The 13,432-nt window shown below is 41.8% G+C and overlaps 1 protein-coding gene across 1 annotated transcript; it reads right to left on the bottom strand.

Annotated features, from left to right (window-relative positions):
• Positions 1-10,851: 10,851 nt before the first annotated feature.
• LOC138881069 (uncharacterized) lies at positions 10,852-11,514 on the bottom strand. Its single transcript, XM_070161269.1, has 2 exons — positions 11,170-11,514; positions 10,852-10,908 (listed from the first exon to the last, which is right to left on the bottom strand). Exons 1-2 carry the CDS (start codon positions 11,512-11,514, stop codon positions 10,852-10,854), a joined length of 402 nt encoding a protein of 133 aa, XP_070017370.1.
• Positions 11,515-13,432: the final 1,918 nt, after the last annotated feature.

Below are 13,432 nucleotides of genomic sequence, written 5' to 3'. Positions count from 1 at the left end.
ATTGTGTTTATAATTACAAAATTGACTCCAGTATTTTATTTTCACAATTATATATTATTAACTATTTTAGTACCTTTAATTTACTCCTAGAAATTATTTTACTATTTTTTATAAATTAAATAAGGGAAAAAGTGGCTATTTAAATGTTAGCGCATTTTATTTCAATTCTGGCCGGATTTGGCACCCCAATTAAACCCAATTTCAGATCTCATTACCTAGCCCAATTCCTAAAATTACCCAACCTACGACCCTTTAAAATAACCCACCCAACCACCCTTTTGATCCCAGCCGTTGATCTAACAGATCAACGATTCACACTCTTCCTTTCCTTTTTAATTCCCCAATACCCCCCAAACCCTATTCATTTCTCACCGGTAGCCGCCCATGGATTCCCCCTCTCCCAAATTCTCTCTCAGAAACCCTAGCCGCCTCCCTCTATTTCCACCCTAAAACCACCAGAATCTACGGCTTACGAGGCAACTGAAGTCTAATACCGACCTCCTATAACTCCTACACGCCGGGTTATTGAAGATTCAAGTCCTGACCACGAAGAAGCTTGGTCTAGGTTTCATTTGATTCGAGTTCTATGGCCATCTCCGGCCTTGCTTTGCCAAGCCATTGCTGTTCGAACCTGATCTCGACTTCTCCTGCTCAGATCAACGACTTTACAAGCCTTTCTCACCATTTGGGTTCCTCCGAAACCCTAGCTTTTGAGGTTCTTCTGATTTCTTTAGATCCGTTCTAGATCCGTGTTTCCCCTGAGCTTTTAAACGGTTTCTCGAGATTTCTTTCAAAAACTACGCTTTCAAACCTTTATCTTTCCTATTTAGGGTTTTGTTGAGATGCTTCTCTAATTTTCATTAAGATTCTTATGTGTTTCTTCTACTATTAGGTCTTCTACTGTGTTTCTCTCCTACTGTGTTCTTATGAGTTCTTCTACTGTGTTTCCTATGTGTTTCTTATACCATGCTCTTATGAGTTCTTCTATTGTGTTTTGCATGTTGTTCTTTTACTATGTTCCTCATGAGTTTCTTTTACTGGAAGATGCATGTTAAAGGTCTCAATTCCTTTTTGAGATTTCTGAACTTATTTCATTAGTATTTCTGCCTGATTTACTTGTTTTCATCTCTACACTCGATTAATGGTAAAACCCCTAGAATTTGGGGGTCCATCTAAGTTTGAGACCATTGGCTATGTGATTTGCTTTTTCTTCATCTCTGAACTTGTTTGACTTCAAAAACCCTAACTTTCTTTGGACCTATTTCGAGTTTCTGAAGATTGTTTCATTTGTTGCTCAACTGAGTCTTGAAATTTTTGTTTAAACCTTGATTTATTTATATGATTCTGATTCCCTGCTAAACTTTTCTAAGGTCCTTCTACTGGACCCTTTGTATGCTATTTGATACTCTCTCTTCTCCATTACTGAGTTACCCTGTGAATACAATGTTCCTATAGTCTACTACTTACTGATTGCGCAATTGCATGACACTTTTTCTTCGTCCTAAATTCAGCCTCGCATGTCTAATACTTGTGTACTCTTTATATGTGCTGAACTTCCCCTCTAAATGGCTCTTCATTTTTTGAATGATTTCAGACTTCCTTTTGTGCAAGTCTGATTGATTTCTTTCCTTGTTTGTTGATTGCCCTGTTACTTGGTTTGAGTTGAAAGCTTTCCTTAGCCCTTCCGACTTGGTTTATTCATGGACTAGTAGTTACAAATCTCTGATTCCTTGATTTACTATGTACTAATTTATTCTTACCTTATTTGTTTTAACCGTATATTTCAAAACTCTGCCCTTAATTAAGCTCGTATATATTTATCCCTAATTGCCTACTTTGCATACGATGCTTATTTGATTTCTTTCCTTAAATAACTTTTGCTCATTACCGTTTATGTCTGGATTCCTTAATTAAAGGAAATTTTATACTAATTATTTTAATTGATACCCAGTTCCATAATTATTTTTCTTACCTTATTTCTGCCTGTTTTTCACACTATAAATACATGACTTTTTCATTAACATAACACCCACACTCGTAATTTTCTGAACTCATACTCACACTTAAAAGTATTCTCTCTTGTTACTTGTGGCCTATTTGCAAATCCTGCTGCCTGCGTCTCTCTCTATTTGCTTTCTTTGAACTGGTATGTTATAATTAATATTCAGCACCACAACAATGTGTTTGTTTAACATTTTTTCCTCCTATCTGCCTACTGCTTGTGTTTAGTTCAATACTTATTTAGCATACTCCTTATGCCTGTTCTGCCTCTATTGTGTATTCTAAGTGTGTTTGACAATGATGGTTGTTTGAGGCATGACAACATCAAAACATTGTTGTCTATGACTCAAACTCGATCCCCTGGGATCGTAACCTCATGCTACCATTGTATGTTGTATATTTTGTTGCCATAACAGCATTCCCTATTACTGCGTATGCCCAGAATCAATTAATGCCCTGGCACAAGGGCCCTCTGCAATCAGTTCCCAACCCCTGAATCCCTTTTATGTGAAGTTATTATTTCTGTAGCACCCCTCTTCCTTTTCCTTTACCCCCCTAGTTCTTCAAGTTCTGTTTCTGCATTTGCACTCTCTCTTTAAGTTCTGCCCCCTCTCTTGTGAGCCTTGCTTTGGGACCCATCGAGCACCCTCTGAACTTGGAAACTTGAGGGCTGGCCCTTCCACACTGTACTGACCCCCATTCTGATAATGCAATTTGGGTGTGAGCATTGCCTGGAGTCTCATTGAGGCTCTTAGGGAACTTTGACACACTCAAATAGGAGAAAGGCTTTGGATCATGGTCTCTTTGATTTGGTCTATCTCATAACTCAGAGAGGAAGTCAAGAATCAGGCTTCCTCTGGTTGTATTTTGCCTTATAGTTTCTGATGTAATTTTATCTATTCCGGGCTGTAATAATTTGTAATAAACACTTGGGAATGGTTCGAGGAAAAGGGTGGGTAACTATGTATGCAAAGCATAGACACCATGTCTAAATGTATTTTGAATTCTGCATATTCAAATGCATATAGAAATCATGCCTATAGGTCATTTTGAATTCTGCATATCCAAATCTCACAAAGATACCATGTTTATAGGTATTTCGAATTCTGCATACTCAAACGCATATAGACATTATGCCTATAAGTCGTTCTGAATTATGCATATCCAATTCTCATATAGAAATCATGTCTATAGGTATTTTGAATTCTATATATTCGCGTAGAAAGCATGCCTATAGGAACTCCTAATCGAATTTGAGCCTCTTCAAGTATAGAGCCAAAATTGGTAATAACGGGAAATGTTATAGGTTTTAACAACCAGTGAAATCAGATATCGCGTTCGCAATAAAATGCAGCACTTAGATAACATGTTTTAAGTTAACAAACACATAGAAAACATGCCTATAGGGGTTCTAATCAACTCTGAATCGCTTCACTCACTTGTAAGTTTAAACTGTCAGTAGTAATGCATTATCGATTGCAGAACTTGTATTATTCTGTTAAAACTGGTAACCTATCTGTCATCTGTTTACCTCTTCATTTATGAAATCAGTAGATAGCATGCCTATAGGTCTTCGTCTAACACTTAGGCAAGCCATAAGGTAAACTTGTCAGATTTTGGTTAATTACAACCAGCAGGCAGGCCTGATTAGGATTTCTTATCTGAAATATGTAATAAATCAGTCTGCCTCAACCTTTTAAGTTTTAATCAGACCCTAAGCAGTATGTGCAAGACATGCTAAACTATGTGTTTTTCTTTGGTTTTAAGGAGGTCTGTTGATCCTTATTTGTTTATGTGCTTTCTCCCCAAACTTGCTACATGTGTTTTTTTGTTTGTCGCCTTAGAATTTTTGCCATTGAAACCACAAATAAGCCAACTTTTCCGCCCTTTTAGGATAAGTAGTCCCAAGTACCTCCGGGATAATAGGATTGGGCGGATAATAGCATGCAATAAGTAAACGAGACTATTCTGCGCTTTAATACTTTAACGGGGTAGGAAAGGGTAGTTATGGATAAGATGACCATGCGATAACATCTCGTGTAGCCCCTCATTGAGGAGTGATTACCGGATGTTGTGTGGGGTGATACATATTATTTGTAAACCTAGGACACCCTTTCCTTTACTTGTTTATTTCATTGTTTACTTTCAAATTTCAAACTATTTTCTCAAAATTCAGCTTTCTTTTGTTTTCTTTTAATTTCACCTATTTGTAACCTTTATGTGCAAATCCCCTCTTATTTGAAGTCTTACGCGCCTTAGTGTTATTTGTACTTAAAGTCACAACCATAGCCTGGCCGGGAACCACACTAGTGGATCCTGAGGGGTGCCTAACACCTTGCCCTCGGGATAATTTCAAGCCCTTACCCAATATCTGGTTTCCTAAATCAAATTCTTTCTAGTGTCCTAATGCACTCAAATCATTAGGTGGTGACTCTTCAATCCAAACTCAATTACCGAAAGGGAACGAGTTGTCCTCCCAAATGTCATGAACCTGCTTCCGCGAGGAAAAAGGGGGTGCGACACCTTTAACCGGTCAACATCAACCCTCAGCGCCTTCACGGACTCCTTGGAAGCCCACGTCTTCCTCAATTTCTTGTGCTCCCTAGCAAGCTCCTTGAGAGACTGGTTGTGTGAAGCAACTGCCTTTGTGAGCACCGTCTGAGTGTTGAGGATTTTCTTCCAGTTATCTAAAATCTCCTTGAGAGCATCCTCTATCGACTGGGGAACCTGTGGAGGTGGAGCTGCCAACTGAGCCTACTGTGGTAGTGAGGGTGGACAACTTGGATGACGCAGTCTGCATCCAGTTGTTGATACTAAGAAGAGCCTAGCTCAGTCGGTGGGCAGTAATAGGATGTGCACGGGAGGATGGAATCTCCGAGTCCGCTGAGGTGGATGGACTAGGAGGGATAGCAGTGGAAGTAGAGGCAGGCTCAGCAGGAGTCACTACCACAACTGTTTTTTCAGACTGGCCAGTTAGAGCAGTATCTGTACCCTTAAAATTCTTGCTCTTGGGGTTATCATCCCCCTGCATGTTGTACCAAGAAAAAGGGGCCTTCGCTTTGACTTTGATATCGAAGGGCCTCTTTTCTACTTTCATATCCCAGAAGTACATAGTGAGAAAATTTGGGAACGGGTAGTTTCTGTAGCACCCCTCTTCCTTTTCCTTTACTCCCCTAGTTCTTCAAGTTCTGTTTCTGCATTTGCACTCTCTCTTTAAGTTCTGCCCCTCTCTTATGAGCCTTGCCTTGGGACCCATCGAGCACCCTCTGAACTTGGAAACTTGAGGGCTGGCCCTTCCACACTACTGACCCCCATTCTGATAATGCAATTTGGGTGTGAGCATTGCCTGGAGTCTCATTGAGGCTCTTAGGGAACTTTGACACACTCAAATAGGAGAAAGGCTTTGGATCATGGTCTCTTTGATTTGGTCTATCTCATAACTCAGAGAGGAAGTCAAGAATCAGGCTTCCTCTGGTTGTATTTTGCCTTATAGTTTCTGATGTAATTTTATCTATTCCGGGCTGTAATAATTTGTAATAAACACTTGGGAATGGTTCGAGGAAAAGGGTGGGTAACTATGTATGCAAAGCATAGACACCATGCCTCAATGTATTTTGAATTCTGCATATTCAAATGCATATAGAAATCATGCCTATAGGTCATTTTGTACCAGGAAAAAGGGGCCTTCGCTTTGACTTTGATATCGAAGGGCCTCTTTTCTACTTTCATATCCCAGAAGTACATAGTGAGAAAATTTGGGAACGGGTAGTTTCTGTTATGCTCAGCACCCACAATTGTAACAATTCTTGACATCACATTCCCCATATTTATTGGGTAACCCTCCATGATCGACGCCACCAAAACTGCCCGGTGAAGAGGTAGGGAGTTGTCATGTGTCGTGGGGTTCAACCTACTATATACAAATATCTCCCACCCCCGTGCCTCAAAATTCAGACTACGTCTCAGAATCTTGACGCCCGTAGTCAACCAGTTATGGGTGGTACCCGGGATTGCCAGGTATTTTGCTAGCCAGGGACGAACCTCCTCGCCCATTTCCATCTTTGCCATGTATAGGGTCTCATCCTCCTCATTGAAGCCAAGGTAATCGTTTATTGTCTTCCCGTCAAACAACACTTTCAGGTTTCGAACCTTGGTCACCTTGGAGCCCTTTTTGATGTAGGCAACGTTGGTGTAGAATTCCTTGACCAGGTGTTCATTAGCATCCACACACTCATCTAGAAAATGTTGCCAGCCTACTCTTGTCCTAAAATGCCTCCTTACATTGGGGTTGTGACGTAGCAAGTCCCTATCCAAAAAACTCCTCTCCGGGATCAACTTCCTTACCAGCCACCATTCCCGAAATTTATGGTATGCAACTTCGCTCACGAACCGGTCTTGCCATACCTCTGGTTTCCTAATTTTAGCTACCCTGCCAACCTGAGGTTCACCACCTTATCCAACTACTTATTTTCCTCCTACTTCCTCCTCATCTCCTACTGCACCCTCTCCGGATAATGAAGCTGTGGGAGAGGTGGAGTATTCATTCCACCGCCTTCAGCTGAGCCCTCAGACGACCCAGAAGATACATTTACTGACGCTTGGGTAGTGGGGGATTCTAGAGGTGTGTCTCTTAGTCTAATCCTCTCCATCCAGTCAGGGATGTAATCTATCACGGAGTCTGAAGAAATCTCCCAGGAGGGCTCGTACTCACTCCCCGACATGTCAATGGCTCTATCAGCTGCTTTAATCATCTTCCTCATGTTTTTGATGTTTTGCCTGTCTTGGGGAGTGAGTTTAATCATTTTCTATTTCTCTCCCCGGGAGGATCCTCCTCTGCCCGGTTGTTTAGATCCTTTACCTCATTGTTTCACTATTGTCTGCAAACACAATCCAAATGAACTTGTTAGTATCAGTTGCAGCAGTTAAGAACAGAGTTGAAGAATCATAAAGGAAAAATTGCAAATAGGTTGCAGGAGTCACCTAGTACGGACCACACAAAATGGTGTACGGCCGCACAGGGGTCAATGCGGACCGCACAAAATGGCCATGCGGTCCGCATAGAGGTGGGGTTCAAACTACCCACTCTCTGTATCCTGGTAGTGCGGACTGCACAAAATGTAGTACAGCCGCACATGGGGCAATGCAGTGTGCACAAAATGTAGTGCGGCTGCATTCCCTGAGATTCAGCTTTCAGAATAATAAGCAACGCGATCCACACAAAATGGTACTACGGACCGCACAGGGGCACCGTGGACCGCACAAAAATGACCGCGGTCCGCACTGAGTGCCCAGCTGTGACACTAAATTAGGGTTCATGGATTTTTGATCTTAAGATTAATTAACACCCAAGTCCTGTCCCTAAGAGTTTGCCCAGCATATGTAACTAACTATGTCTATATTAATCCAAATATTAACTACCCTAATCTATTCTACAAAAGACAATACGGGAATAAGAGAAAGGAAAGCAAGAAAAACACAAATTAAATGAAATTAGCAAAAGAGAACAAGTAAAAGGAATGTAATGGTACCAGATATGAGATGAAATGAAGAACAACAAGTCCAAACAATTAGTTTCAAGCAAGGGAAGCGATGAACAGTGTCATAAAGCTTCTGAGATTCAAAGGTTCGAAAAGGATAACAGGAGGGCCTTAGGCCCTATTTATAGAAAAGGACCTGGGGCCCAGTCTCACCAACCAGTGCGGACTGCACAAAATGGTCCGCGGTCCGCACATCACATATAGTTTCAATCTTGAGGAGGCAACAGATTGCGGTCCACACAAAATAGACTGCGGCCGCAGTGGTCCACTACGGACCGCACAAAATGTAGTGTGGCCGCAGTGGCAAACTTCAAAGAGGTCTACATTTCACCCTTACCAGTGCGGTCCGCACTAAATGTAGTGCAACTGCTTTAACAACTTCAGAGACCTGGCACTTTTTTCCACTAAGTCCTGCACTGCACCAACCCAATCCTGTAACATCTCACAACCAGTTAACCAAAAAATCAATCCCATTCTACAATGAAAATCAAATAAAAACAAGAAGAAAAACATATGGGTTGCCTCCCAAGAAGCACCTAATTTAACGTCGCGGCTCGACGCAGGTTACCATCATATTATTCAAAAAGAATAAGCACCACCACGAGTCTTTCATCAATTTTTCCCAAGTAATGCTTGAACCGATACCCATTAACTCTGAAAACTTCACCATTTTTGTTCTTTAAATCAAGAGCACCAAACGGGGTCACACACACCACTTCAAAAGGTCCACTCCATTTTGACTTGAGCTTTCCGGAAAATAGACGTAACCGGGAGTTGAACAAGAGAACCAAATCACCTACATTGAACTCCTTTCCACGAACATATTTATCATGAAAGTACTTCATCTTGTCCTTATACAAGCAGGAACTAGAGTAGGCATGGAATCTGAATTCATCAAGTTCATTGAGCTGCTCCACATGAAGATTGGCTGCAACATCCCACTCAAGATTTAGCTTCCTCAAAGCCCACATGGCCTTGTGCTATAACTCAACCGGCAGATGACAAGATTTCCCAAACACCAACCGATACAGAGACATACCAATTGGAGTCATGTAAGCAGTCATATAAGCCCATAGAGCGTCATCCAACTTCTTTGACCAATCGGTCCTATTTGCATTGACCGTCTTTGTCAATATGCTTTTGATTTCCCTGTTGGAGACTTCAACTTGACCACTTGCTTGAGGATGATATAGAGTAGAAACTTTGTGATTGATACCATACTTTGAAAGCAGAGTGTCGAAAGCTCTATTGCAAAAATGAGATCCCCCATCACTTATGATTGCCCGAGGAGTACCAAACCTTGTAGAAATGCTCTTCTTGAGAAATGCAACAACACTCCGAGCCTCATTGTTGGGCAAAGCTACGGCTTCAACCCACTTTGAAACATAGTCAACTGCCACAAGATTATAAGTGTTCTCACAAGAGCTAACAAATGGGCCCATGAAATCAATGCCCCATACATCAAAAATATCAACTTCAAGGATGGTATTGAGAGGCATCTCATCTTTCTTCGTAATTCTACCCGCTCTTTGGCATTCGTCGCATCTCTTCACAAAATCACCCGCATATTTGAACAAAGTTGGCCAATAAAACCCACAAATAAGAACTTTAGAAGCCGTCCTCGCCCCGCCATGATGGCCACCATAGGGAGAGGAATGGCAAGCCTTCGGTATACTCAATTGCTCCTCCTCTAGGACACACCTTCGGATCACACCATCCATGCAAATCTTGAACAAGTACGGCTCATCCCAATAGAAATCCAAACTATCCCACTTGAGCTTCTTCCTTTGGTTAGAAGAGAGCTCACACAGGATTATAACAGTCACAAGGAAATTAGCAACATCGACAAACCATGGCGTATCATTTATCAACACCGAAAGGAGTTGTTCGTTGGGAAATGAATCATTGATCTCTAGGCCATCACGATGCCTCCACTCCTCCTCCAAGAGGGGAAAGTGGTCCGCCACTTGGTTCTCACTACCCTTCTAGTCCACAATCTCCAAATCAAACTCTTGAAGTAACAAGACCAATCGCATCAATCTAGCTTTGGAATCCTTCTTCGTCATCAAGTATCGGAGTGCGTCATGGTCAGTATGAATAATAACCTTAGCACCCATAAGATACGACCGAAATTTTTCCATAACAAACACAATAGCCAAAAGTTCCTTCTAGGTCACTGTGTAGTTCACTTGAGCATCATTCATTGTCTTGCTCGCATAGTACACCAGATGAAATATTTTGTTCACTCGTTGAACCAAAACTGCCCCAACCTCAACATCGCTCGCATCACACATGATCTCAAAGGGTAAGCTCCAATTAGGCGCGGTAATGATAGGAGTGGTGGTCAACTTATGCTTGAGAAGTTCAAAGGCTTGCATACACTTGTCATCAAACACAAACTTAGCATCTTTGTCCAACAACTTGCACAAGGGATTCACTACCTTCGAAAAGTCTTTGATAAATCTCCAGTAGAACCCCACATGCCCAAGAATACTTCAAACTCCCTTGACAGATGTAGGGGGAGGGAGCCTTGAAATCACAACGATCTTTGCTTTATCTACCTCAATACCATGCTTCGAAATTTTATTCCTACGAACTATTCCTTCTTCCACCATAAAGTGGCATTTCTCCCAATTGAGGACAAGATTGGTTTATTCACAACGGGCCAACACCCTATCAAGATTCTTCAAGCAATCATCAAATAAATCCCCTAAGACACAAAAAATCGTACATGAATATCTCCAAAATGTCTTCCACCATATCGGTGAAAATGGCCATCATACACTGCTGAAATGTAGCCAGTGATTACACAACCCAAAAGGCATCCTAGAGAAAGCAAATGTGCCATATGGACAAGTGAATGTGGTCTTCTCCTGATCTTCTAGAGCAATCAAGATTTGGTTATACCCAGAATACCCATCCAAGAAGCAATAGAAGGCACGCCCAGTAAGTCGATATAACATCTGGTCAAGGAAAGGCAACGGGAAGTGATCCTTGAGGGTCACTTTATTCAACTTGCGGTAGTCCATGCATACCCTCCAACCAGTGATTGTTCTTGTAGGAATCAACTCATTTTGAGAATTTGTAACCACGGTCATGCCACCCTTCTTCGGTACACATTGCACCGGTGAAGTCCAAGAGCTATCAGAGATGGGGTACACAACCCCGGCATCCAACCACTTGATCACCTCCTTCTTCATAACTTCTTGCATTGCCTCGTTCAACCTCCTTTGATGCTCCAAGGAAGGCTTTGCATCATCTTCCAGAATAATCTTGTGCACACAGAATGCGGGGCTTATTCCCCGAATATCAGCTAAGTGCATCCAATTGTCTTTTTCCGCTTTTGAAGCACCGCCAATGTGGAATCAACCTGCATGTTAGTAAGGCAAGAAGAAAGAATAACTGGCAAAGTAGAATTTGAGCCTAAGAACTCATACCTGAGGTGTGGAGGCAGTGGTTTCTACTCCAACACCGGAGGCTCTTCAATTGAAGGTTTAGCTGGCGGAGTCTTTCTATTCTAGAGACCCAAAGACAATTTCCTAGGCTCATAAGAATAAGAGCCCATTCCATGTAAAGCATTCACACACTCCACTTGGTTTGCATCCTCATTGACATCAAGATTCAGCAATACGGCCTCCAATGGGTCCTCCACATTGATCATTGCACTGGTGTCATCAATTATCACTTCTTTGATGAGGTCAATAAAAGAGCACAACTTGGTACTATTGGGATGCTTCATAGACTTGCACACATGAAACACCACCTTTTTATCACCCACCCGGAAGGTGAGTTCCCCTGCTTCAACATCTACCAATGCCTTCCCTGTAGCTAGGAAAGGTCTTCCCAATATGATCAGAACTTCGTAGTCTACCTCGCAGTCCAATATCACAAAGTCAGCTAGCAGGATAAATTTGTCCACACGGACAAGCACATCATCAATAATACCCAATGGTCTCTTCATCGATCTATCTACCATTTGTAACCTCATGGAAGTCGGCCTAGGTTTCCCAATACCCAAGGTTTTGAACACTGAGTAGGGCATCAAATTGATACTAGCTCCTAAATCTCATAGAGCCTTGGCAAAATCCGCACTCCCAATGTTGCAAGGAATGGTGAAAACACCGTTATCTTCAAGCTTCGGGGCCATTGAATGCACTATAGCACAAACTTGGTAAGTTATCTTTATAGTTTCACAATCCATAGAACACTTCTTTGTGACCAAGTCTTTCATGAATTTTGCATAGCCCGACATTTGTTCAAGAGCCTCTACCAAAGGCATATTAATGGACAAGCTCTTCATCATATTAATGAACTTTTTGAACTGATTATCATTTTTCTGCTTTGCGAGCCTTTGAGGATAAGATGGAGGTGGCCTTGGCAAAGGAGCCTTGGCTTTAGGCACAACCGGCTCCGGCATGTCTATTATGTGTTCCCTAGACATGTTCACATCATTTTGAATTTCCACCTCGACATCTTGAATATCAATCCTCACTTCGTTGTTCACATTTTCTTCAACCACATCTTCAACTACCAAAGAGACTTCATCTTCTTGCAACTCAACATCATCATCCAAGATTTGCTTTTGTTTGGACGCATTCACATCACCACCTATGCCACTTCTCGTTGTTACCACCATGAGATGATTGTTTCCACCCTTCGGGTTCACTACCGTATCACTTGGTAGAGCACCCTTAGGGCGAGTATTTAAAGACTGTGAGATTTGGCCTAACTGTACCTCCAAATTTCTGATAGAGGTATTGTGGGAAGCCAATTGTGCATCCAAATCCGCATTCTTCTTCATCATCTGTTCGAACATCATTTCAATTCTAGTCATATCATTGCCAGAAAAACTAGGACCTTGAAATGGAAATGGGGGTGTATTGTTCGGTTGTTGGTACATTAGGGGACTTTGAAAGCCTTGACCTCGGTTTCCTTAGTTTCCATTGTTCCATCCACCTTGATTTTTATTGCCTCCCCAATTATTGTTATTACCATTCCAATTTCCTTGGTTGCCTTGATTATTGTTTTGATTGCCCCAGTTGTTGTTTTGGTTGTTGTTCTACCAATTACCACTGTTTTGTTGTTGGTTGCCCCAATTGCCTTGAGGTCTCTATTGTTGTTGGTTGGAAGAGTTTCCCCGTTGGCCTTGATAGTTGTTTACATATTGAACCTCTTCACTTTGGTCATCATAACCGTCATTTTGAAATCCATCACATTCATCATGAAATTGCTCAGAATGCCCTTGGTTTTGTTGCCTTCTTTTGTTGAAAAGCATATTGACACTCTCCATGGCATTCACTTGACGATGATTTTGGACTTGTTGCAACCGTGCCTTTGCCAATTGGTTCATAGTAGTTGTCAACTCCGTTATAGCCTGCCCATGATCATGTAATTCCTTGTACAAGTGAATAACCGTAGGGTCACCTTGAGGCACATTGGCTCTACTTTTCCATGCAGAAGAAGTGTCAGCCATCTCATCAAGTATATCACATGCCTTATGATATGTCAGCTTCATAAAGTTGCCCCAACAAGTTGGTTCACTATGCATTGATTTGTTGTATTGATGCCACGGTAGAAGGTTTGTTGTATTATAGCCTCGGTCATATCATTGTTGGGGCATTCTTTCACCATTGTTCTATAATGTTCCCAAATCTCATGCAAAGGTTCCGTGGGCTCTTGCTTGAAAGCCAATATCTCATCACGCAGTGCCACCATATGCCCCGGTGACAAAAATTTAGCAATGAACTTATCCGCCAACTCATCCCAAGTTGTGATGGAATGGTTAGGAAGTCGCTCGAGCCAATCCAATGCCTTCCCTCTAAGTGAGAATGGGAAGAGTCTCAACCTAAGAGCATCCTTCGACACATTCATTTGCTTGCTCCCCCAACATGTAT

The sequence above is a fragment of the Nicotiana sylvestris genome, chromosome 11 (assembly GCF_000393655.2).
Source record: "Nicotiana sylvestris chromosome 11, ASM39365v2, whole genome shotgun sequence".
Lineage (NCBI taxonomy): Eukaryota > Viridiplantae > Streptophyta > Magnoliopsida > Solanales > Solanaceae > Nicotiana > Nicotiana sylvestris.
The sequence above is the reverse complement of the archived record's forward strand: the minus strand, read 5'-3'. Positions and strand labels throughout refer to the sequence as shown.

Bases quoted from the DNA above. Each gene is read 5' to 3' on its own strand.
- LOC138881069 (XM_070161269.1), bottom strand. From the start codon at position 11,514: ATGGTAGATAGATCGATGAAGAGACCATTGGGTATTATTGATGATGTG. The intron at 10,909-11,169 runs GTATTGCTGAAT...ACTAACATGCAG, and splicing joins TGGAGGACCCATTGGAGGCC to GTTGATTCCACATTGGCGGT.